Here is a 25,108-nt window from a genome sequence, read left to right on the forward strand (position 1 = left end):
AAAGTATTACATACTCACTCCCCTCTACAAATCTTAGAAGTTTGTAGTGGGAATTTCTGAAACCCTGTATACAAACGGCACACAGTAGATGAGAAATTATGTAAAGAAGATTGTTCTTAATGACAATAAAAGTTTTCCTTTACAATTGTTCAGACAATTTAAAATCAATAAATGAGAAGAATTCACTAATAACACAACACAGAAATGCAATACAATAATAATGTTTTTGCTATGATATTACACTGAAAATAGGTTGAAAATTATGTGGCGGAATGCCAAAGAGTAAATTAATCAGTTTGCTCAGAAATTTTATTTGGTTTCCACTGATATAAAAAGGATAGCAGTGTAACATACACAGAACACCAAAATTTCCATGTATGTACATAATGTAATATAACGGTTTCTTTAGCCAGAAAGTTTTATGCTATTATTTACCACTTTATTGTTTCAATCCATCCGTAGACTGCTTCATGTTAACAACAAAAAAAAACAAAAAAAGGTGCTTTTAAATATTCAGATCTATGAAACAAGAGCACTTAAATTTTTATATATATAACAGAAACATATGAACATTATTTTACGTGACTAGATACACAATTGTTATGAATGGAAAAAGATAGGCAATAAAACAAATTCTGCTAAGCAGTTACTGGTAAGACTGATAAATATTGTCAGCAATATACTTCATCAGAAGTAAGTGCATTAACTTTGTGCTTCATTAATTATCTCCTTTGCAATGTCAGAATACAGAACAATATGTAAAACAACTTTAATCTATCATAAAGCTTGCAGATACAATAAAACAAAGACAGATGATGAAGAATATTTGCTACACAAACTAACATCAATTAGCACCATTTTAGCTGTACACACATATATATCTTGCCATGATGATTGGTAAGGAAGCATGAATCTGTTTCCAACAAACAGATTTAATTTGGACCCTCCATGCCTGCAGCTAGATTTATATCTTCTTTAAAAGTTCTCCTCTAAAGTATTTTAAATTTATGGTTAGCACAGAAAATTCTAATCAGAGAATCCTTATGAAGTTTTGCACGTATGAGGCATCTGCTCCAATTTCCAACTCCACTCATGGAAATCACTTTATTACTTACAGACAATTGAAACTACAAGTTTACAGTAGAAAATCATTTTTATACAAATATATTAGTACATTTTTTTCAATGTACCACAGTGTTTTACACAAGCTACCTTTAGTTCTTTCAATACCGATGCTTACTGAAATCTTACACGATATCCTTTGTTTCATATAAATTCACTGATTATTACAGATGAATATCTTAAAAATAATTTGAGCATGGTTACATCACTTTGGAAGCAATATACCTACTTTAAGCTTGCCAAAATGAAAACCAATATTAATTATAAAAGACAGCTACAATATTTTGAAAAGTTTTGGATCACAGAAATGGGTTTTCACCAGGCAGAATATATAACATGTTTTCTATACAAAGCTTTATATAGGATGTGACATAATAATTAGAATATAAAAATAAACCAAGCAGTCAATGATTTGCACTCAATGGACAAGAGCTTTTTTTTAGAATCTAATGCTAACATCTTTTTGACACATATAGATGCACTTTTATACAAATTGTCACATGATCATTAAAAATATGTGCATTTGTGTTTACATTTACACTGAATAGCCTTAGTTCATGTCTTTACACATGGTTTCAATAAAAATTATATACTTTTAATTAGAACAGTACATAAATCTATAACCACGTGCCTTTATGTAGCATACCTCATGGAAAACATTCACAAAAAATCATTTTCACAAAAAATAATGCAGATATTTTGTATTGCCAATGTATCACACTGTTACATTGCCTTACACAAAACAGTTCCAGTTAGAAGAAATGGTGCTTTGCAGACAGAAAAATCTGCATGAAAGTCTTTTTTTCAAGCATATTTGTCACTTTTGTTTGATCATGCACATCTGGAAGCATCAAATATAAAATGTGCATAAAGTCTTATACTTCACATCCAAGAAATTCAGCTAGAAGAGTTGACTTCAAATAAAGATTTAGGAGCATGGCACTAAATTGTGAGTCACCACTCCAGTAACTATAGATTAACATTTATTCTCCACATACAGAGAGTTCTAGCATGAAAAGTATTCTGTCCCTAACCCACAGTTCTGGGACAAATGTGTACTACCTGCCTATTTTTGTCATATTGATGCATAGCTGGTGATCTCTAATATCCCCCCAGCCACCATTACCCTTTCGTAGTTTCTGCTTCTTGTTGCCATTCGTAACTGTCAGAGTCAGATGTGTAGGATACAGATGTTTTGCTGCAAATTTCAGGACATGTTGCACCTTTGAAATTACTGCAGTAGATTCACAGTTGGCTTTCTTGTGATGGACACCACTGTAATTAAAGAGCAGTGTTCACAGAATGTGTTGCATAGTTAAATCTTCATTAGTTAAATATAGAAATAAAGTTAGTTTGATGTTATTTTATCAATTTGGTTGCTACTGTTCCCTATCTCATGTTTTGATTTTTAGACTACGAACATAATACTGCTTGCTGCAGTCTCTCATAGTCCAGCTGATCACAAAGGAAATGATACCTAAAATGAGTTAAAGAATAGCACAATTCATTAAAAAAGTAATGGTGATGATTATTCATTCACAATAGAGCTCCATTAGGCTCACATGTTTCCCAAATGTTCCTCCTCTAGTCTTTCTGTAATGTGCACACAAAAAATTAACATTAATACACTCACCATTAGTGATAAATCTGACTGTCCTGCAGTTCAGTGAACTACAGAGCTGGGAGTATTATGGTTATGCACCCTCATGTAACATTAAAAATTCCTATATGTGTCATCAAGAAGGTAAGAAAAATTATGCAACAATTGCATTTGATGTCTCTCACATTTGACTCAGTTATAAGAAGACGTGCCTTTTATATAATCTTAATACATTTGGCTGATGTGTGTATCAACAAATATGTGCTAAATACTGATGACCCACTGTTCAGTTTCATTATCCGTGTGAAATACACCCTGTGGCCCAAAGTCTCTAGACAGCCCAATGAATGTCCTCTATGTGACTTCATGCTATGCATCTGAAAATATAAAAATGCATTTAAAATGAAGCAACAGAGGTACTAAGCACACCTGTACAGGTCTAGAAGTTCAAGCATTCTATCAGATATTTCACAGACATCCCTAGATACACAGTTAGCCATACTACTGTGAAATGGAAAAAGCAAAGCAGCTTTAAACATAATCACTATTCTTGTGGACCTATGAAACTGACTGACTAGAGACATCAAACTTTAAGATGCACTGTGTGAGCCAGTCAGTAGACATCTTCATGAATTACAGCAGAGGATTTGTGTTTCAGCTCAGGGGTAGAGATCAGTGACACAACAATCCAACGGGAGATGTCACGGATTGGTTTTCATGCTTTTATTGCTGTCATAAAGCAGAAACTAAATATGCTATCTACATCCATACACTGCAAACCATCGTGAGGTGCATGGCAGAGAGTACATCCCATTGTACCTGTTATTAGGCTTTCTTCCCTTTCCATTCATGAATGGAGCACAAAAATAATGAGTGTTTGGATGCCTCTCTACATACAGTAATGATTCTAATCTTATCCACTTGATCCCTATGTGAGCAATACATAAGGTGTTGAAGTATACTCCTAGAGTCATTATTTAATGATGGTGCTTGAAACTTTGTTAATAGACTTTCGCAGGATAGTTTACATCTATTTGCTAATTCAGTTCCTTCAGTATCTCTGTGACACTTTCCCATGGATCAGACAAACCTGCGACCATTTGTACTTCTCTTCTCTGTATATGTTCAAAATACCCTGTTAGTCCTATTTGGTACGGGATGTACACACTTGAGCAATATTCTAGAACTATTTGCATGAGTTATTTGTAAGCAATCTTCTTTGTAGACTATTTGCATTTCCCCAGTATTCTACCAATAAACTGAAGTCCATCACCTGCTTTACTCACAACTGAGCCTATGTGATCATTCTATTTCATATCCCTATGAAGTGTTACACCCAGGTATTTGTATGAGGTGGACAAGACCAACAAGGACTCATTGATATTATAGTCATAGGATATTACATTGTTTTGTTTTATGAAGTGCACAATTTTACATTTTTAACATTTAAAGCAAGTTCCCAATCTTTGCACCAGTTTGAAATCTTATCAAGATCTGACTGAATATTTATGCAGCCTATACAGACAGTATTTAATCATAGATAACTGCATCATCTGCAGAAAGTCTGAGGTTATTATTAATATTGTGTACAAGGTCATCTACATACAACATGAACAGCAAGGGTCCCAAAATACTTCCCTGGGGCACACCTGAAGTTACTCCTCTGTGATACATGGACCCCCATCAAGAATAACAAGCTGCGTCCTCCCTATCAAAAAGTCCTTAATAAAATTGCAAATTTCGCTCAATACTGTGTACGATCATACTTTTGACAATAAGTGTAAGTTTGATACTGAGTCAAATGCTTTTCGCAAATCAAGAAATACTGCATCTTCCTGTCTTGATACAAAGATTTAAGTATGTTATGTGAGAAAAGTGCGAGTTGGGTCTCACATGCCTGATGTTTCCAGAATCCATGTTGGCTGGCATGTCAGAGCTCATTTTGTTCAAGGTACCTCATTATGTTTGAGCTCAGAATATGTTCTAAGATTCTACAACAAATCAATGTCAATGATGTTGGACAGTAGTTTTGTGGATCACTTCTACTATCCTTCTTGTAGACGGATGTCACTGTGCTCTTTTTCCAAGAACTAGGGCACAGTTTTTTGTACAAGGGATCTACAATAGATTATAGTCAGAAGAGGGGCTAACTCAGATGCAAATTCAGCATCAAATCTGATGGGATTCCATCAGGCCCCAGAGATTTTTTCAGTTTTAATGATTTCCAGGTGTGTGTCTACACCACTGGTACTAAAACTTATTCCATTCATCTGTTCAGTGGTACAAGGGGTAAACTGGGGCAGTTCTCTTCAGTTTTCCTTTTGTAAAGGAGCATTTGAAAATCGAATTAAGTATTTCAGTGCTATCCTCAATTTCAGTTCCTATCTCCATTTGCTAGGGACAGGACACTAACTTTGGTGCCACTAGTAGCCTTTACATAAGGACCAGAATTTCTTTGTTTTTTTTTTTTTTTTTTTTTTTTAATCATTTAACAATATTCTGCTATGGTAGTCATTGAAGGTATCAGGCATCGCTCTCTTGACAGCCAAACTCATTTCATTCACCATCTCTGTACCTATAGACCTATGCTTTGTTTTATACCTATTATGCAGTAATCTCTGTTCCTTTAGAAGTTTCTTTACAGAGACTGTGTGATACAGACAATCCCTCCCATTACAAACTGTCCTACTGGGTATGTATCTATACAGTGCATAGTCAACTATTCTTTTAAATCTAGGCAATAATTTCTCTGCATGCTCCTGCCCTGTGCTGAAAGTTTCAAATTCCTCATTGAGAAATGACACTACTGATTTTTTTAAACTAGTTTACTGAGCAGATATATCTTTCCTGCTTGCCTTAGTTGTTCTTTGTAATTTGGTATTCACTGTTGCCAGAGCCAAGGCATGGTCACTGATAGCAGTTTTGATGTAGACATCCTAAAGAGGTCATGTCTATTTGCTGCCATTAGATACAATATATTTCCATCATGAGTGGAGTTTATAACTATCTGTTCTTGGTAGTTTTCAGAGAAGGCATTCAGTAATGTTTCGCAGGATGTCTTATCACGCGCACTGCTAACAAAAGTGTAATTTTCCCAGTTAATAGCTGGATGATTAAAGTGTCCACCAATGATTACAGTATGATTGGGAAACTTACATACAAGTGAACTGAGGTTTTCTCTGAAGTTTTTGGTTGCATCAGGAGACGAGTCTGGTGGGTGATAGAAGGATCCAATTTACTATTTTATGTCCACCCTGATACTGAGTCTTGCTCAAACAATCTCACATGCAGCGTCAGTTTATACCTCAGTGGATCTACGTTTTCTTGTCTACCCCAGAAGTCTCACTGTTATCAATTTCAGATTTCAACCAGCTTTGTGTACCTTGTATTATGTGTGCTTCACTGCTTTTTGGGAGTGCTTTGAACTCTGGCACTTTGTTATGAATGCTTTGGCAGTTAACCATAAGATTTTAATACTCTCACCTGTGGAAGACATTTCTTTCAATCTTACACTGATACTTCTGGGTTTCCTACAGGCTATCATTATCTGGATTGGATGGAGAGTCAGCTAATCTAAAAAACCCTTGTGTGCACCCCACATGCAGTCAGCTGCCCAAGTGGCAGCCCTGCTGTATAGTGCACACCTGACCCATTTAGGGTGACCCTACAGTTCTGAGCCCTATGCACAAAATCCGGAAGTTGCAGCCTATCCTGTCACAGAACCTTTGACATTCCCTGGCTCAGTCCTTCCACTCACTGTGTTAAAGTGATATGTTATCTGTGGTGTCACCGCCAGACACCACACTTGCTAGGTGGTAGCCTTTAAATTGGCCGCGGTCCGCTAGTATACGTCGGATCCGCGTGTCGCCACTGTCAGTGATTGCAGACCGAGCGCTGCCACACGGCAGGTCTAGAGAGACTTCCTAGCACTCGCCCAGTTGTACAGCCGACTTTGCTAGAGATGGTTCACTGACAAATTATGCTCTCATTTGCTGAGACGATAGTTAGCGTAGCCTTCAGCTGCGTCATTTGCTGCGACCTAGCAAGGCGCCATTATCATTTGCTATTTATCTTGTGATGCATGTACCGTCAGACCGATGTTCACCAATTATGGATTAAGTTAAGTATTCCAGAAGCTACGTACTTTCTTCCTACTATAAACTCCTATAACTGTTCCAGACCTCACGCCAGCCTGCGTGAGCTTTAACGCGTGCTTTTCGGCTACCCATCATAGTGGCTTGGGCTGTCTTGCCAAGTCACAACATTATCCAATGTATACCTAGCTGATGAATTGTGACTGTCACACTTGAAAGTATTTTTTAGTATACTCCAATTAAAATTACTCTGTGATGGACGTATTGCAACTGCAGGGGGCAGTGTTGCCATCATGGAACCAGCCATGCTTCACACGACACTGTATGCAACCTTCAAAACAGTGACACAGTGAGTGCATGGCAGTTGAGAAAGAACAGTGACTGGATGGTGGCTGGCCCCTACCATGTCAAGTACAAAGTAATTTTAATCAAAGTATAGTTAAGAATTTTAAAACTGCAAGCTATTTGGAAGTTTTTGTTACTGTTTGTTCATGTACACTGGTACAGTTGGGCATCAGGTATCTTCAAGGTGGGACGACAATGACAGTACACAACATATTGTGATACGTGCTGGCTTGGCAGTTATTCCATACAGTGGCATCACAGAAGACATATTACGCATAATTATCTATCAATTGGTGTGGACTGTCATTTGCAGCTGTCTGATGAAGTTCCTGTAATGCCACACTGACTGTATATGCAGTGTTCCTTTACAGCTACTAATTGTGACAGGAGACATAATATAACTCTTGTCAGAAGAATTACTTTCTGTAATTTAACAGAAAGGTGAAAATATATCCAAGTTTACAGATTTTAGCAGGAGAGAGAGAGAGAGACAGCAGAGAGAGAGAGAGAGAGAGAGAGAGAGAGAGAGAGAGAGAGAGCATGCATCAGTCCTGCAGTCTTGGTGCTTCTTCTCCAAGCTTTAGCTTCTGCAGATGCTTAGCAACATTGAGAAGTTTCTTTCACATTTCTTGATCCTACAAAATTATTGTTGAATTGCCATTTCTTGGACTGGAACATGGAAGAACAACACAGTTCAATGTGTGACACTAATTCATGTCTAAACCTGTATATGCAGTCCACAGCTATTGGTCTTTACTCACATCAATGTTTGAGTTTTGTCTTCACTATTTCATGAAATGCTTAGCACATAAGTGACTTTAGCTGTGGGGTAACTGTAGCTCCTACAACAAGATGCGTAGTATTATTTGTCACTAATGGATTTCCTGACAACTACGGAAGAACAGTGGCTATCTTCAACACTATGAGTTAGTTGAATTTTAAGGTCCTGTTATGTTAGATATATGTTGTATGTCATATCTCATGCATAAAAAATGTAAATATATGGAGCAATTCAAAATGAATACAGAGGTTAAAAATAGCTATAACTATTTAAGACATAGTAATACATCCATTAGAAATACAGAGAATGTAAACGGAAGTTAAAAAATTAAGTGTTCCATCACTGACAAAATCTTCTCTGCACTATCATGACAGAATGACAATTGCTATATTCTAATGCACAGAATATCTTCTGTAAATGATCTGACACAGTCACTTTCAACGACATGAAGTTTTTCACTTATGCATTACTGTGTGTGTGCGCTGGCCTTCTGTTCAGTACGATGGTATTTGGAGCTTTCTTTTACATTCTGTGTAATTCTTATCAATTTATTGCTATATATGAAATATTTATAGCCATTTATAATCATTATATTCATTTTAAATTGTCTTGTGGGTGCAACAACGAAATTTTTTATATAATGATATGAAAACTGATCTTACCATTCTCCAATGTGAAATACACGAGGCCCTTTCATAACCATTGCATACAACTTGTGTGCCATGCAGCCCTGTGAAATATGTTGCAAACTCCAGTCCCCAGTTGTAGTCATCGTAGATGCAGAAAAACTCAGCACAACGTCGAATGTCATTCCAAGTTGTGCGGTTAAATGCCATTCCCATATTATGTTTACTGCTCACCCATGGTGTCACCTCAGCCTATGAAAATCCCAAAACATTACAGTATATTTAAAAATACAAAGCATATATTTGTACTAACAAGTGGCAAACAAAAGGTAAGTGACTGGGTATGTTTTTATATGTAATTGCTTTCAAGAGTGGAACTCAAAAAGTTGTTATGAGAAAAGAAACATATTGTGAAGGTGTCAAGAACACAGTAAGAGAGGAAGTGACACATCTAGACTGAGTAAGGAAGGTAAGGAGATGGACAGTAGAAACCCAGTAGTACATAAAGAAAATTATTCTTTAGTTTGTTGAACTAGATATGGTGACTCCATCTCATTGCTGGATAATGTGCACAGGTGTGAATGGGAAAAGGGGACAACTATAATGTAGGTATAGTAGTAACCCACTTGGGGCACAGACAAAGGGCTGTTAAAATTGTGCAATTTGGAGTCAGAAAAATGTTACTTTCTAGAGGCATTAGATTCTGAAATTAACTATAAATTAATTTACTGCCATGTAATTATATTGTTTACCTGTGTTGGTAACTTTGTTTCTGTTGTGTTGTTCTCATTTCTTTCTGAGTCCATTCTTCAACGAGAGAATGAGAGGGTGGCAGAGGACGATGACTTAAATCCACACACTGTGGGTGGTGTGTCAGTAAACGATTTTGCAATGCAGTGTTTTTATTTTTCCTCAGGAAGAACTTTGTGAATAAAAAAAGGGAATGAAGATAGTGAAACCTGGTAATGGCAAATTGACAGTTAAAAGGGGTCAGCAATTTTAATGTTGTCATTCAACAGGTTTGTTATCATCACCAGTTTTATGAGTTCTAAGAAGGTCTGGGATTTAACTCAGGACTTTGATATCAGGAATATTAATCACAACCTGACCTAATAATGCTGGTGATAGTTTCTTCCTTCACCTTTGTGCAAACTGAATACCTCCTGATTAAAAGTCATTACAGCAGCATGAGATAGCTATATAGCACACACAGCTCAGAATATTGTAGTATTAATATTGCAAAATTATTAATTTTGAAATTATTGTAATACATATCAGGATCTTCATGTAAATTTGGTTAATAGGCAGCAGCATTTTCTTTATCAACTTCTGTGAAATTGCAGACATATGGACATATGGCTTTTGAAATTTAACAAGTGCCATTCACTGCTTAATTCATAGTCTGAAGCACAAAGATGAACATGATGCTGCCCACAGATGGCAACAAAATGCAGGAGAAAGAATTCCTACTGTTCAACCACAGCCTCTTAGCTCGAAAGTTTTAATTAATAAAGATGCTGGGTGTGAAAGCCTACACATTATGATTAAACATTTACAAGTTTTTGTGTGACCTTTTCTTGTATTTGCTGTTATTATGGCACAGAAAAGTCAGCTCAGTATGACTCCAGTAATTCACAAAAAGGGGAAGAAAAATCCCAACTAATGTCATCAGTGTATAATGGAATAAATGCTAACAGTCTCTTGAATGCCTCTAGTTAAATGCTATGTCACTTTTTGATGTAGACTGCAGTCTATATGTAAAATGAGAGCAATTAGATTCAGGAGGTAAAGTAGTTTATACCATATGTTTCCCTCATCCTTTAATCATGACACCTACACTTTTTTATCAGAAGCAAAACAGAATTTTTTTTAAAGATCACTTCATTTACTAAGCACTTAAATTCTTCATTTGTCTAGTCGTGATGTGTATAGTACAATGTATAATTACTTAACGAATTTAAATTTGTCCCTCTAATTACTAAAATTTGTATTTATTTTTCCATACATATTCTTTTTTATTGTTTAAAAATAAGGTTAGTGGTTCAGAATCAAAAATACACTCCTGGAAATTGAAATAAGAACACCGTGAATTCATTGTCCCAGGAAGGGGAAACTTTATTGACACATTATTGGGGTCAGATACATCACATGATCACACTGACAGAACCACAGCCACATAGACACAGGCAACAGAGCATGCACAATGTCGGCACTAGTACAGTGTATATCCACCTTTCGCAGCAATGCAGGCTGCTATTCTCCCATGGAGACGATCGTAGAGATGCTGGATGTAGTCCTGTGGAACGGCTTGCCATGCCATTTCCACCTGGCGCCTCAGTTGGACCAGCGTTCGTGCTGGATGTGTAGACCGCGTGAGACGACGCTTCATCCAGTCCCAAACATGCTCAATGGGGGGACAGATCCGGAGATCTTGCTGGCCAGGGTAGTTGACTTACACCTTCTAGAGCACGTTGGGTGGCACGGGATACATTGTGGACGTGCATTGTCCTGTTGGAACAGCAAGTTCCCTTGCCGGTCTAGGAATGGTAGAACGATGGGTTCGATGACGGTTTGGATGTACCGTGCACTATTCAGTGTCACCAGTGGTGTACAGCCAGTGTAGGAGATCGCTCCCCACACCATGATGCCGGGTGTTGGCCCTGTGTGTCTCGGTCGTATGCAGTCCTGATTATGGCGCTCACCTGCATGGCGCCAAACACGCATACGACCATCATTGGCACCAAGGCAGAAGCGACTCTCATCGCTGAAGACGGACACGTCCTCCATTCGTCCCTCCATTCACGCCTGTCGCGACACCACTGGAGGCGGGCTGCACGATGTTGGGGCGTGAGGGGGAAGACGGCCTAACGGTGTGCGGGACCGTAGCCCAGCTTCATGGAGACGGTTGCGAATGGTCCTCGCCGATACCCCCAGGAGCAACAGTGTCCCTAATTTGCTGGGAAGTGGCGGTGCTGTCCCCCTACGGCACTGCGTAGGATCCTACGGTCTTGGCGTGCATCCATGCGTCGCTGCGGTCCGGTCCAGGTCGACGGGCACGTGCACCTTCCGCCGACCACTGGCGACAACATCGATTGTACTGTGGAGACCTCACGCCCCACGTGTTGAGCAATTCGCGGTTACGTCCACCCGTGCCTCCCGCATGCCCACTATACGCCCTCGCTCAAAGTCCGTCAACTGCACATATGGTTCACGTCCACGCTGTCGCGGCATGCTACCAGTGTTAAAGACTGCGATGGAGCTCCGTATGCCACGGCAAACTGGCTGACACTGACGGCGGCGGTGCACAAATGCTGCACAGCTAGCGCCATTCGACGGCCAACACCGCGGTTCCTAGTGTGTCCGCTGTGCCGTGCGTGTGATCATTGCTTGTACAGCCCTCTCGCAGTGTCCGGAGCAAGTATGGTGGGTCTGACACACCGGTGTCAATGTGTTCTTTTTGCCATTTCCAGGAGTGTATTTTTAATTTTGATCTGGCTGTAGATAACACTTCTTTTCATGAGCTGCAGGTGAGATTGAAAACAGGCCAAACAGACCAGAGAAAATGGCAGTAATAGCTGAGAAATGTGCATGCAAACCACGCTTCTGTAGTAAGTTGAAAAGTTGAAAAAGCAGTACATCAAAACACACTTCAGTAGCTTATAAAAGACACTCTTTTTATACATACTATAAAAACAATATTGTAAATATGTTTAATTCCACACTACTGATGATTTTTTAAAATCAATAAAACAAAATACATATGGTAAAAATAAAAACACTTTTTGGCAGTAATATAGATGTATTTTTGCAGTCAATCATTTCTAGTCAGTTTACAATTAAGATGTTAAATTTACTTAAGCATTTTCACAACCCTTTGAATATCTCATATTTTATTCTAGCCTTTTTAGCATTTCTAAGAAGTTGTGGTAGTTGCTAGTGGAAACTGAATTTTATGTCACCTACACTGGATCTTAGTATGATACAAAACATTTTTAGTAGACCTGTTGTTGAAACATATGTATATATTTTTGTTGTTACAGCATTCTGAAATTGTCATTATAATGGTTACAATAAGTTTATTTCTTTTTCAATTGTACAGTAACAAGGTTTAAACTACAACAAACTCAAAATTATATTACGAATACTGGAGCTATGTAATAATCACTTAAGCACTTCTCTTATATCTGATGAAAGCAGTAGCAGTAATATTGGAGCTTGAAAGCATGATTACAATCAGTGATATCCAGTTTAGCACAGCTATCTACTGCTGTCATTAGTATTATTTAAGCACAAAATTAAAGTCACCAAGATAGCAAATATAGTAGGCTTTAAGAGGCTTAATAGTTAAATTCAGATTCTTAGCAGAAGCACTTACTGCTTGCACATTTATTAGTATATAAATGCTAATTAACTATTAAGTAGTTATGCAATAAATGCTGATTATCTGTTAAATAGTTACACAAACCTAATAAATAATTACTAGTATGTTGTTGCCGGTAATAAGTCTGAGCCAGTGTGACTTGCCTCTGCTAAAGCACCTTATCATATTGTAGGACCTGGGACGATACAACGAGACAGTCTTGGCAGTTACTGAGACTTATATGAATGTGTGGTGTCTGTTTTTTTCAAAATAGTGTCTGTTCTTTCAGATACGTCACTTTAGATGTGCAGCTGTAATATATATTTTGTAAATTGAAGGAGGAGGGGAGAAGAAAGGAAAGGAAAGGAAAGGGAAGGGAAGGGAAGGGAAGGGAAAGGAAGGGAAGGGAAGGAGCTAATGATATCAGCTGCATAGGGACTCTGTGTGGAATCAGCAGTTGTAAGTTAAATTGTGTGCTGGACTGGGACTTGGACCTGATATCTCCTGCTTAGTAGGCAGGACATACCTGAAAGAACAGACACCACACATTCTTATAATTAATTCGCTTTGATGGGAATGAATCCACTACCTCAGTGCTGATGCACATTTACGTTTGATCTCCAGCAGGAATCTAAAACTAGTGAGCATGGAAGACAATGACGAGGACTGCAGATAGGTGGCATTAGGTGGGAATGTGAGTTGGACCAGGGAGCATGCCAAGATAGTCTGTGCATTGCGATAAACACTGTGTCTGGGTAGTGCAGTGTTTAATGCAACTGCCTTGTAAGTGGTAGTTACCAGGTTTGAGTCCCAGTCTGGCACATATATTCACTCATTGCTGCTGATTCTACACAAAGTCCTGATGCAGCTGACATTAGTTCCTTCCCTTTTCTTTGCTTTCTCCCCCTTCCCCTTCAGTTTACATAACAGTTACTATAGCTGGCTGATGAACCACTAAAATAAAAAAGCTGCATGTCAGAAAGGAATACTATATATTCCAGTCTGAAATGCAGAGGAGGAAGTTGTTGGCAGTTGTGCATAGAACGTAATTGGGTGCTATTTGTATCTCATGGTTGGTACCAACAATAGCTTTGATTTTTTTTTTGAAGCACAACATGAAAGAAAAGGCTTTATCTTCCTTCATGGAGTGGAAGCACCGTTAAAATTGCAGCATTTTTACAAGATCTGAGTGTAGTTTCCTATGTACAGAAGTGGAATTTCTAAATGACAGCCTTCATTTCCCCACTTGTTCCTTGGCCTCAGTTTGTCAGTGTCCATTCATGTATCAGACAGCTGGACACGCTACCAAACATGATATCCTTCACCAAGAAACAAGTGAACCACCCTGTTGCTGAACATGCTACCAAACATGATCTCCTTCATTTCAATGACAGCTTCACAGCCTATGCCATATGGATCCTTCTCACCAACATCAGCTTTCTGAAATGCACAAGGTGAGAACATACCCCTCCTGGCCTCAACCTTCATTAGTCACTGCTCCCACCCATCCAGCCCCTTCCATGTTCCCATTCCAGCACTGCACAGCCATCAATCCACCATCACATCCAGTCTTTTTATTTCTTTCCATTTTCCACTACCTTCTCCCCCAGCACCCCCCTCCTCTCCTCTCTCCTGCCCTCTGTCTAACTTGCAGCACTTCACTGTCTGCCACCACCACCATACTATTCCTCCCCCTCCCCGCCCCAGCTTCCTCCTTACCCCCCCACCCAGCCACCACTCCTATCATGCACTGGTCCACCCAGTCGCCACTCCCATCATGCACTGGTGCTGCTGCTCGCAATGTGGTTTCAGTTGCATCTGTGTGAGTTAAATTTGCATGAGAGAGAGAGAGAGAGAGAGAGAGAGAGAGAGAGAGAGAGAGAGAGTGTGTGTGTGTGTGTGTGTGTGTGTGTGTGTGTGTGTGTGTGTGTGTGTGTGTTATGTATGTGCGTGCTTGAATTGTGAGAGTAGTCTTTTTGTTGTGCCTATCTGTGACTCAGCATCTCCTCTATATGGTAAGTAGCAACTTTCGTTTTCATAGTATTGTTACATTCCATCCTGGATTTTTCATTGTTTGATTAAATCTAAATTCATTAGAACAGTTAGGACAAGGAATCATAGCCTTAGTCACCAGTACCAATATTGATACAGTACTTGTGACAGATGTTTAGTTGTTATTAGATACAGACAGTAGCACAAAATTTTGTTCTATATGGCATCCATGTTTGAAAATAAATGTAAGCATTGCAGAAAGAATATAACAACTCTAGTCAAGTCAGTGTACAAAGAAGATCCCCTGACATTATTGTGGGCTGCGCTCAGCAGCTTTGCATGCCTACCTCAACCAATCATGTAACGTGATTTTGTAAGTGTCTCTGTGGCAACACTTCATTGTTGTCACAGCTATATGAACAACTATATTTTTGCCTTTAGCCATTAGCACCACACAGCTGCAAACAGGCAACAGCACTCCTAACTGTCATGGGCCATCTCATGCCGACTCGACTACAGGTATCGTCACTGCTTATTCACTGTAACTTTTATGTAATTTAATGGATTCTGAGCTTTATCTGTATAAATTCTATACTAATGAACAGTATATTGCTCAGTTGATTTATAATGTCTCTTGCAACATTTATATCAGCCTACAAGCTTTCTGAATGAATGGAAAAACCTAATTCTTGTATTGCCCTGTGAACCACTCCTGCACAGCATTATTGAAATTAGTGCAAATTGTTAAGCACTTTAACTGTGTTTGATTCTAGATTATGATCATTTCTCTAACAATAGGAAGGTATAGCAGATTATATTACACAGCAAGGTCAACATACACAAAAGATAGTTATGTAGACAATGAAACATATTGCAAAAATACAAAAGAAATCAAATGGAAAGAAAATCTCAAATGAAACAAAGCAGCTGTTAAAGAGAAGGTGACAGTTTCAAGGAAAGATAAAAGGAACATGATACTATGGCAAATTAAACAAACCTATTCAGAAATATTTTGAAGAAAAAGAAAGAAAGACAGCAAAATGAAAATTTGAAAACAGGAACACTTTGAACACCACTGATGCTGCACAGGAGTGCTTTTACACTGATGAAGTCAGTGAGGCAATGGTAAGCAGGCTGATCTAGAATAGATGAAGATCCAGGAAGTTGTGGTCAGCACTGGGCAACAGGATGCTTGAGGCGGCTGCGGTGGTGGTGCAGGGGGAAAGGGGGAGGGGCAGTGATCGTGGCCTCTGGGGAAACCAGAATAGTATACTGAAGATTAAATTAGTAATTTAACCCAAAATGTTGAATGATGGAATTAGAGGCTGGAGCTTTATTTTATTTTGGAGCAAATGAGCCATTTAGGACTGTACAATGAAATGAAAAACCTTGGTTGGCCTTCCTCTGTAATAATATTTATTTTCATCTTTTGTTGTGATTTGTCTCCACAATTCAGACAACATTGTAAACTTTCTATCTGAAGCACACTGAAGCTTTACACTTCGTTTACAAAAAGTATGCCAGGCCATTTTTACTTTTGTTTCCTTCTTTAGCTGACTATATAACTATTTTCTTAAACTGCTCTAAATACAAAAGTTCATCACTTCAAGAGTTCATCATTAACTTGTACTACATTCTTTTCAATCTGTTGACTATACAGTACTATAGTCTTATTAATTGATTAATCTCATTAATTGATTTTCAGCCCTACTTTTCGAAATTGCCATATTAAGTTCTTCCTTGGTCATTGAATTTTATTTTCACTATAAGAAGACCAGAATATACAGTAAGATGTATTCTGTCTTCATTTTCTCAAATTAAAAATCTGAAGTCTTCCTCCTGGACTGCTAGAAATAATTTTAATGCGCTCCTAGCATGAACTTCCCAGTATTCTGATGAATTTTTATGGACACTGTAACATTGGTGTGTATAATCTTCAGTATACTAACAGTTGAATTAATGCTTGTTTCTCTGGAGCAGTTAGGAAATATTTGTTGGGAACTGAGTCATAAGCTTCCTTAAACACAAAGAATCCCAGACAAAGTTAAAATTCATACTTAACTGCTTTATTCTATAATGTGGTTCACATGCTTAGCAGATTAAAACTGTGTGCCAGATTGAGATTCAAACTCGGGACCTACTGCCTTTCACAAGCAAGTGTTCTACTGACTTAGCTACCCAAGCTCTGGTTTGCTTCTGCCGGTACATCATCTTCTGCTTTCCAAACTTCAGAAAACCTTGCACAATTAGTACTAGTACTGCATGAGTACTAATTCTGCAAGGTTCGTAGAAGAACTTCTGTAAAGTACTGGTGGAAGTAAAGCTGTGAGAATAGGTCATGAGTCATGCTTTGGTAGCTCAATTGGTAGAGCACTTCCCTGCACAAGGCAGTAGGGTCACAAGTTAGAGTCTTTCTCCAGCACACAGTTTTAATCTGCTATGAAGTTTCATTTTTTTATTTATTTATTTATTTTTTTTAATTTTTCCAATCCATTTTGAGGTCAGTGCTTTTGCTTTACTACTGGTTTCAGTATTCAACTATTCAGTAGTCAGCTATATTTTTCATTTCATTCTTTTGGTTGTAAAATTTTAATCTGCTTTTTCTAAAATCACAGTGAATGTCTGTGTGCTGGAACTTTATTATTATTATTATTATTATTATTATTATTATTATTATTATTATTATTTGAAAGTTCCCAACAGGCAGAATAAAACTATGTTCTGCACTGGAGCTCAAACCTGGGGCCTTTAACTTTTAGTGGCAAGTGCTCTCCTTTCTTTCATGAGTGCTAGTTCTGTGTGGAGAACTTATGTGGAGTTATATAGGTAGGAGATGAGGTACTGATGGAAGTAAAGCTGTGAGCACAGATCATGGGTGGTGCTTGGATATCTCAGTTGGTAGACCATTTACCCACAAAAGCAAAGGTCACAGGTTCAAGTCCCGGTCTGGTGCACAGTTTTACTCCGCCACAAAGCTTCAAATCAGCACACACTCCACTGCTGACTGAAAATTCACTCTGGATGATGATTATTATTATTATTATTATTATTATTATTTTTGTAGAAGTAGTAAAAAGATGATATGTTTTTTTCTGAATGATGTGATTTTCAGTTGAAGCTGTAAATGTTTTTATTTCATTATTGCAATTTTGGCCCTTGTGATATTTTCAGCATCTACAAAGACAAATTCTTAAATAGCAGCTTTCTTTTGTAACATGTGGTACAGTTTAAAATATTTTGCACTGTATATCAGTGCACGTTTGTACAATATGATTGGATTTCAGTTCACAAGCAGAGATTGACCCCACTAACAACATAGTAGTTAGCTTACATTTAGCCTATCATTGAATTTCTGTTTTGTAGTTGCCAGAGTGGGAGCATTGTGAAGGGGAGGAATACTTCTTAGTATACATAAATTTATGCAAAGTATGTTTTCCAAGCTGAAATGTGATAACAGTAGCATTCAGAAGCACAGAATAAGGCATTATTTTAGTTCGTGTCAATACCTTGACTAAATTTTTTAAACATTTCTAGTGAACTTTTCTATTTTTATAAGAACAATTATCTTTCACCTACTTCCTACACTGAATCACAATTATGACATTAGTTTTACAGTATATATATAAAAAGGAAGGGAAATAGAAAAAATAATAGAAACTTATTTGTAAATTACTGATGTGTTCGAAATAAGAGATGTATACATTTTAAGAGTTCAGGAAGTACAAGTAAGTAAGCAACAGGCTGATCACTAATATTCAAATCACTGAAGTAGTTTAAATAAAGTAGATGCAGCATGTAGCAAAACTGACACCTGTTACCTGTAATAGTAACTAACAATTGTAATGATGAATGTGTTAGAATACTGAAAACTTAGGTGATATATACATGAAAGTTCATTATTGTATGAAATTGCTGTTAAATTAAATTTTATGTAAATAGCTATCACGGAATTGGGAAAGTGAGGCTCAAGTAATTTTATGTTAGTGCAAAATCAACACCACATGCTATTGTTCAAAGACCTATATAAATATTGTGATCCAGGAGTGGCTCATAATTAAAGGCTCTGTGGTGGAGCCATCCCAAAATATATATTAAAATACATTTCTCAATAATGGATTACAGAATTTAAATTATGAGGAAGCATTTCAGATATTTCTGACATGAATTCATGGAATGACAGTCAACTAAAACATTATATCCAATATCAAGTGATGTTTTTCTAACAGGCTGTACATTGAAATGCAACTTAGCTCCATGAAGGAGAGGTTTATGGATGCGGCTTCTACAGAGTACAGTTCTTGTGGACTTCAAGAAGGCTCAGCCTCTTCAGTGTAACCATCCCACATCAGGTCTCCATCACAAGCACACAGACTACCTTTGTGATGGAGAAATGGTTTGTGTCCTGTTTTCTCTGGAAATGTTTTATTCACTTTTGTGTTTTCATACAGGAGCTTTCGAGCTTTCTCCCTATCTCTCTCTCTCTCTCTCAAAAGTGAGTTTGTTCCACTGTGTTACCATGCCAGGGAATATGCAACAGCTAATTTCAATGTTGTTTGCTATGTCAATGTCTGACTTGACTGCAATTGGTTATTTATTTATTCATCCAAAAATCACAATCACAGCACAAGACCCATGACATCACAGAAATGTCATGGTTTCAATTTATAAATGTTGCAGACTGAACACACCATGAAACTTCAAGCATTTCAGGCTTAGAATTGAAAACATGAAAAGTATGAACCATGCAGAAAAGCTAACATACACAGCATTAAAGATCTTTCCAAAAATCACTTTCACTACTATTTTGTTGCAATAAAGTGTTGGGAAATGTGATGGTGTTAGATAACTATGCTACCTATGATTATGAAACAGAAGGAAAATAAAGTATGTTAACTTTTGGCTGAACCCTTTGCCGACTGCCCCCCCCCCCCCCCCAAATCCTGAGATCTCAGTGGTTGTAACAAACTGATCTGAAGCTTAGCCTAAATTCTACACACATCAAAAAAAGTTTCACATCACCCCAGCTTCCTGAACTCCTGAAGACAGATGCTGACTGTGGATATTGTATCACAGACACAGTCCCTTTCACTGTTCAGAGATGTCACTAAACCTGCCCAAAGATGTAAACAACCATGCATGAGCAGTGCCTATTAGAGGGAAGGGGTCTGACAGCTGATCAGTTCCAGTCATTCCATCAGAAAGGAGATACACAGCTCGTGTTGTCTGTAGTTCAACCATGCCTAGACGGTCAATACCATGGTTCAATTGCGTCAGCACTGTTACTTGGTGCCAGGAAAGACTCTCAACAAGGGACATGTTCAGGCATCTCAGAATGAACCACAGTGATGATGTTTGGACATGGAGGAGGTACAGAGAGAGACAGGAACTGTCGATGACCTGCCTCGCTCAAGCTGCCCAACGGCTACTACTGCAGTGGTTGACCACTACCTACGGATTATGGCTCAGAGGAACCCTGACAGCAACACCATCATGCTGAATAATGCTTTTCGTGCAGCCACAGGACGTTGTGTTATGACTCAAACTGTGCAAAATAGGCTGCATGATGTGCAACTTCACTCCCAATGTCCATGGCAAGGTCCATCTTTGCAATCACAACACCATGCAATGCAGTACAGATGGGCCCAACAACATGCCGAATGGGACTGCTCAGGAATGGCATCATGTTCTCTTCACTGATGAGTGTTGCATATGCCTTCAACCAGACAATCGTCGGAGATGTGTTTGGAGGCAACCTGGTCAGGCTGAATGCCTTAGACACACGGTTCAGCGATTGCAGCAAGGTGGAGGTTCCCTGATGTTTCAGGGTGGCATTATGTGGGGCCGACATATGCTGCTGGTGGTAATGTAAGGTGCCGTAATGGGCTGTACGATACATGAATGCCATCCTCTGACTGATAGTGCAACCATATCGACAGCATATTGTTGAGGCATTCATTTTCATGGACAACAATTCGTGTCCCCATCTTGTGAATGACTTCCTTCAGGATAATGACATTGCTTGACTAGAGTGGCCAGCATGTTCTCCAGACATGATCCCCTATTGAAGATGCCTGGGATAGACTGAAAAGGGCTGTTTACAGATGATGTGACCCAATAACCACACGGAGGGATCTACGCCGAATAACCGTTGAGGAATGGGACGATCTGGACCAACAGTGCCTTGATGAACTTGTGGATAGAATGCCATGACAAATACAGGCACACATCAATGCAAGAGGACGTGCTACTGGGTATTAGGTACCAGTGTGTACAGCAATCTGGGCCACCTCCTCTGAAGGTCTCGCTATATATTGGTACAACATGCAGTGTGTAGTTTTCATGAGCAATTAAAAGGGTGTAAATGATGTTTATGTTGATCTCTATTCAAAATTTTATGTACAGGTTCCAGAACTCGTTGGAACCATGGTGATGCAAAAATTTTTGTGATCTGTGTATTTCTGATCGATAAGTGTTGCAGGTTTTCCCATTATAGAAACACAAGCTGCACCCACTATGATCCATTTCAAGAAATATTCCTTAAAAAAGGAGAAAAAGTAATTATTTACTGTATAGACTCTTACCTCAGTGAGTTATATGTCTAAAATAGTGATGCACCAACACCACTCAAGCTCCTGAAATCTATTGTCTCCACTACACAGATATAGTAACTGAATAAACTTGTTTATGGTATGAGATATACACAGAAGTTTTGGAGTAATGACCATGTGTGCTGGCATAAGTACACATCAAATAAAAACCATCTATCTTATTACAATTTGCTCAGACATCGTCAGTGCAGCTGAAGACAGTGACGACAGGTACTGATTGTTTAATCTCTCTGATCTTTCAAAGGAAATATTGTCAATTTCATTGCCAGACGTACATGAGTTGTTAGTTACTTATCCCATGGATCAAATTCTTGATAAAAATTGATGATATGGATGTGACAACAGAATAAACATATAATACTTGTATACAACTAAATAAAAACTAAGAAAATAATATTTATATGGCCACATGCTGACCATTTACATGTCTTTTTTAACTGACTATCTCCACTTAAGAGTTTCTATATGCTACATAAGGAGTTGTTAAGTAGAAAGCTCTTTAATTTGCTTTTGAAAACATTACTGTTGTCTGTCAGACCTTTTATTTCCATGGGTATATTGTCAAAGAACTTGATAGCTGCATAATTCAGCCCTTTCTGTGCCAAAGTTAGATTCATTGAAGGGTAATATAATCATTTTTCCTTCTAGTGTTGAACTTGTGAATACCTCTATTACTCTCAGACTTAGATGGATTGTTGAAAACAAATTTCACAAGTGAATGACAGTACTGTAAGTCTATGGTTACTGAACTCAACGAGAAGATTCACATGGCATGTCAGTGAAGCGAAATCATCTTGAATTACTAACAACATCAATCTGCAGTGAGTCTGATGTATTTCAGAAGCATAGTCTTCTGGGGCAGTGCTTGTGTATTATAATGCATATTGTGTAGTTATTGAATATGTCATAGTATTAAATTCTGTAAAATTTAATGATCTCACCACTGCTTGTTTATTAGGGTGGAGCTTACACCTACTAACCCATGAGGTGCTGAATAAAGACACTCCAGCATTACTGCTTCTGAGTAGACTACCAAGCTGGACTAAGGTTACCTTCCTTATTTGATTAACAAGATTAGACTTACATTTATAGTTTAATTGCTTTCTTAATTACACCGTCCCAGAAAGTAACTGCCAAACTGACAATGAACATATTTTCACAATTCATTGTATGCTTTTATCTTAAAAGTGCTCAATTAGTGCAGACTTGTTTTCTTGCTGATGTCTTAGTTTTGTTTATGTTCAATGTAACATAGCCATGCACAGTGCCATGTCTGTCTTATGTCTGATTTGTAAGAACACAATGAACTCCAAATTAATATAGCTCCTGGTTGACTGTAGTGCAGAAGACCTCTTATTTTTACAGGTGGTTAGAGGCAGACTCAGTATTGTCCCCCCCCCCCCCCCCCCCCCCCAACTGCTCGTCTTTTTTTCAAAAAAAAAAAAAGAGCTCCAAAGAATGACCATTCTGGCGGGGGCTCTGTCTGACAGAATGTGGTACAAAGCACTATTATGTTTCCATGATACCTATTCATAGTCCTTTATCTTTCAGTAACTAGTTGCCAGCATCCAGGGGCAACAGTTTGTCTTTAATGATGATAACAGTGCACAGAGCAAGCACTAAATGTGATGATGGTACTTCCTGAAGGAGTGTAACTAGCTGAAAAATCATACCTCTAATGGATACAGAAATTAAGGTATTGTAAGGGCACTGAAGGCAGCCAGATGTGGGAACAAGAGTAAAGAAAAAGAATATAAAATTATCTTTCCCAAAATAGAGACAAGAACAGTTTTAAACTGGGGAAGGAAATCAGCTGCGTTAATTTCAAAAGTTCAAATCCAGCACAAAACATCAGTAATGGAGGGGGATCTGAAAAATAAAGGAAAGGGTAGCAATCAACTTATCACCAACAAAAAATAAATAAGAAATCTTCTGGGGAGTGTGAAAGATAATGCAAGCATTTCCACTTCTGTAGTATTGTATTCCTTGCCACTGTGGCAAACCATATGTTGGAAGAGACAGCACTGTTTCTCACAATTTTACACTGAACAAGTATGCAGAGCTCTGGTGGGAAGACAAATCTCCTCTAGATGAGCACAATTTGGGACAAGAGCACATAAAAAGGCTTTGATTGTCTGCTTGGCGGTACAATTGTGGACCAATATATAAAGCAAGCAACAGAAATGTCATTAATCAGGATAAGGGATTTTCCCTCAGTGCAGCTTTACAACTCACATTGAAAGCGATAATATGGGAGTAATATTGTATTGCTCTCTGTGGGCAGGTAGAAGGTAGCCAGTGCAAGGTACCACCCATGTAAACAGAGTGCACTGAATTTGTTAAAGTGCCCTGGAGTATGTGTTATGGAGGGGAGGCGGGGGGGGGGGGGGGGGGGGGAGGGGAGGGAGAGAGGGGCAGGGGCTTTCCATAGAGGAGACATCAAGATCATGATATACTTTGTTGGGTGATGGAAGAGGAGAATATATTTTCTGAAAAATTAGCAAAATCATGCAGTATTTTATTCACTTTCTGATACTACTAGACAATAACACAACCCTTGAAAAATAGCCTCTAACTGGAATATTTTATTGTGAAATATTTGAAGGTTTTTTGTGCAGAAAGTAAATGATAAATAGAGAAAAGATACTTCAGTACTTCATAAAAAGGATTTACCTTTTTGGGTAATGAGATGACATGTACCTTATAGGGAGCGCAAGTACTAGAGAAATTTGCGATGATGCCAGTTTTTGTCTGTGCAATGCATGAAATATGCACAATTGCCTCTTTAGAACCTTTATAACCCATGTATTTTCATCAAATACTGTCAATTTTGTCCACAACAGAACAAGAAGTCATTGCACATGTTTATTGAGAATCTGTTCAAAACATAGCAACATGTTGTACAAAATAATGCTTCTATGAATGTAACTATCACTATTTTTAAATGTAATGTGATGCTCTTTGTGGCATGAATGCCATTGTAAGTGAGACAGAGGGAGGATTTTCAGTTTATGAAGGACTGGGTGCTTATTATCTGACTACAGTGAACCTATTTGAAATCAGGGATTGAAATACCACATAATTCATGATAATAAATAGACAGTGGTCTTTGTAAAGTTACATAGAACCTTTTTTTAAGGTATTAAATAAAAACAATTTCTGAGCTCTATAAGAGGAGGAGTATTTTTGCCTAATATTTGTGTACATATAGAAAGTAATCTAGAAGTAAGTCCCATAACTACCAGTGTGAGCAGGTTAGTACTAGACATAATTTGTTGTTACTGAAATGGCCTGGAGTGTCTGCTTCGGCCTGTTAATGTATGACTTGACTCAGTCCACACTGATCTTGAAGGAACGTAGGAGACTTCATACCTCGACTGGAATATTCCTAGTATCTATGGTCTCCATGCTGAATTCCTTTAAACATGATAATTGAACATGCTGGGTGGACTACAAAAACATAATGATGAAAGACAGACTATGTTTCCGCAATATATAGAAGCTGTATTCCAAAGTGTAATGACTCCAATATTTTAATAAACATATTTGTAACTATATTGGAATCAACCACACCATAAAG

General features: G+C 38.1%; 1 protein-coding gene across 1 annotated transcript in view; it reads right to left on the reverse strand.

The window, feature by feature from the left end:
- Window positions 1–281: 281 nt before the first annotated feature.
- Window positions 282–25,108, reverse strand: part of LOC124794753 (alpha-1,6-mannosyl-glycoprotein 2-beta-N-acetylglucosaminyltransferase) — a 234,771-nt gene continuing 209,944 nt past the window's right edge. Inside the window, 3 exon segments of the mRNA XM_047258368.1 lie at window positions 282–2,397; window positions 8,605–8,699; window positions 8,701–8,820. Of these exon segments, the coding sequence (XP_047114324.1) occupies window positions 2,181–2,397; window positions 8,605–8,699; window positions 8,701–8,820 (432 nt within the window). The 3' untranslated portion in view covers window positions 282–2,180.

The sequence above is a fragment of the Schistocerca piceifrons genome, chromosome 4 (genome assembly GCF_021461385.2).
Source record: "Schistocerca piceifrons isolate TAMUIC-IGC-003096 chromosome 4, iqSchPice1.1, whole genome shotgun sequence".
NCBI classification, from domain to species: domain Eukaryota; kingdom Metazoa; phylum Arthropoda; class Insecta; order Orthoptera; family Acrididae; genus Schistocerca; species Schistocerca piceifrons.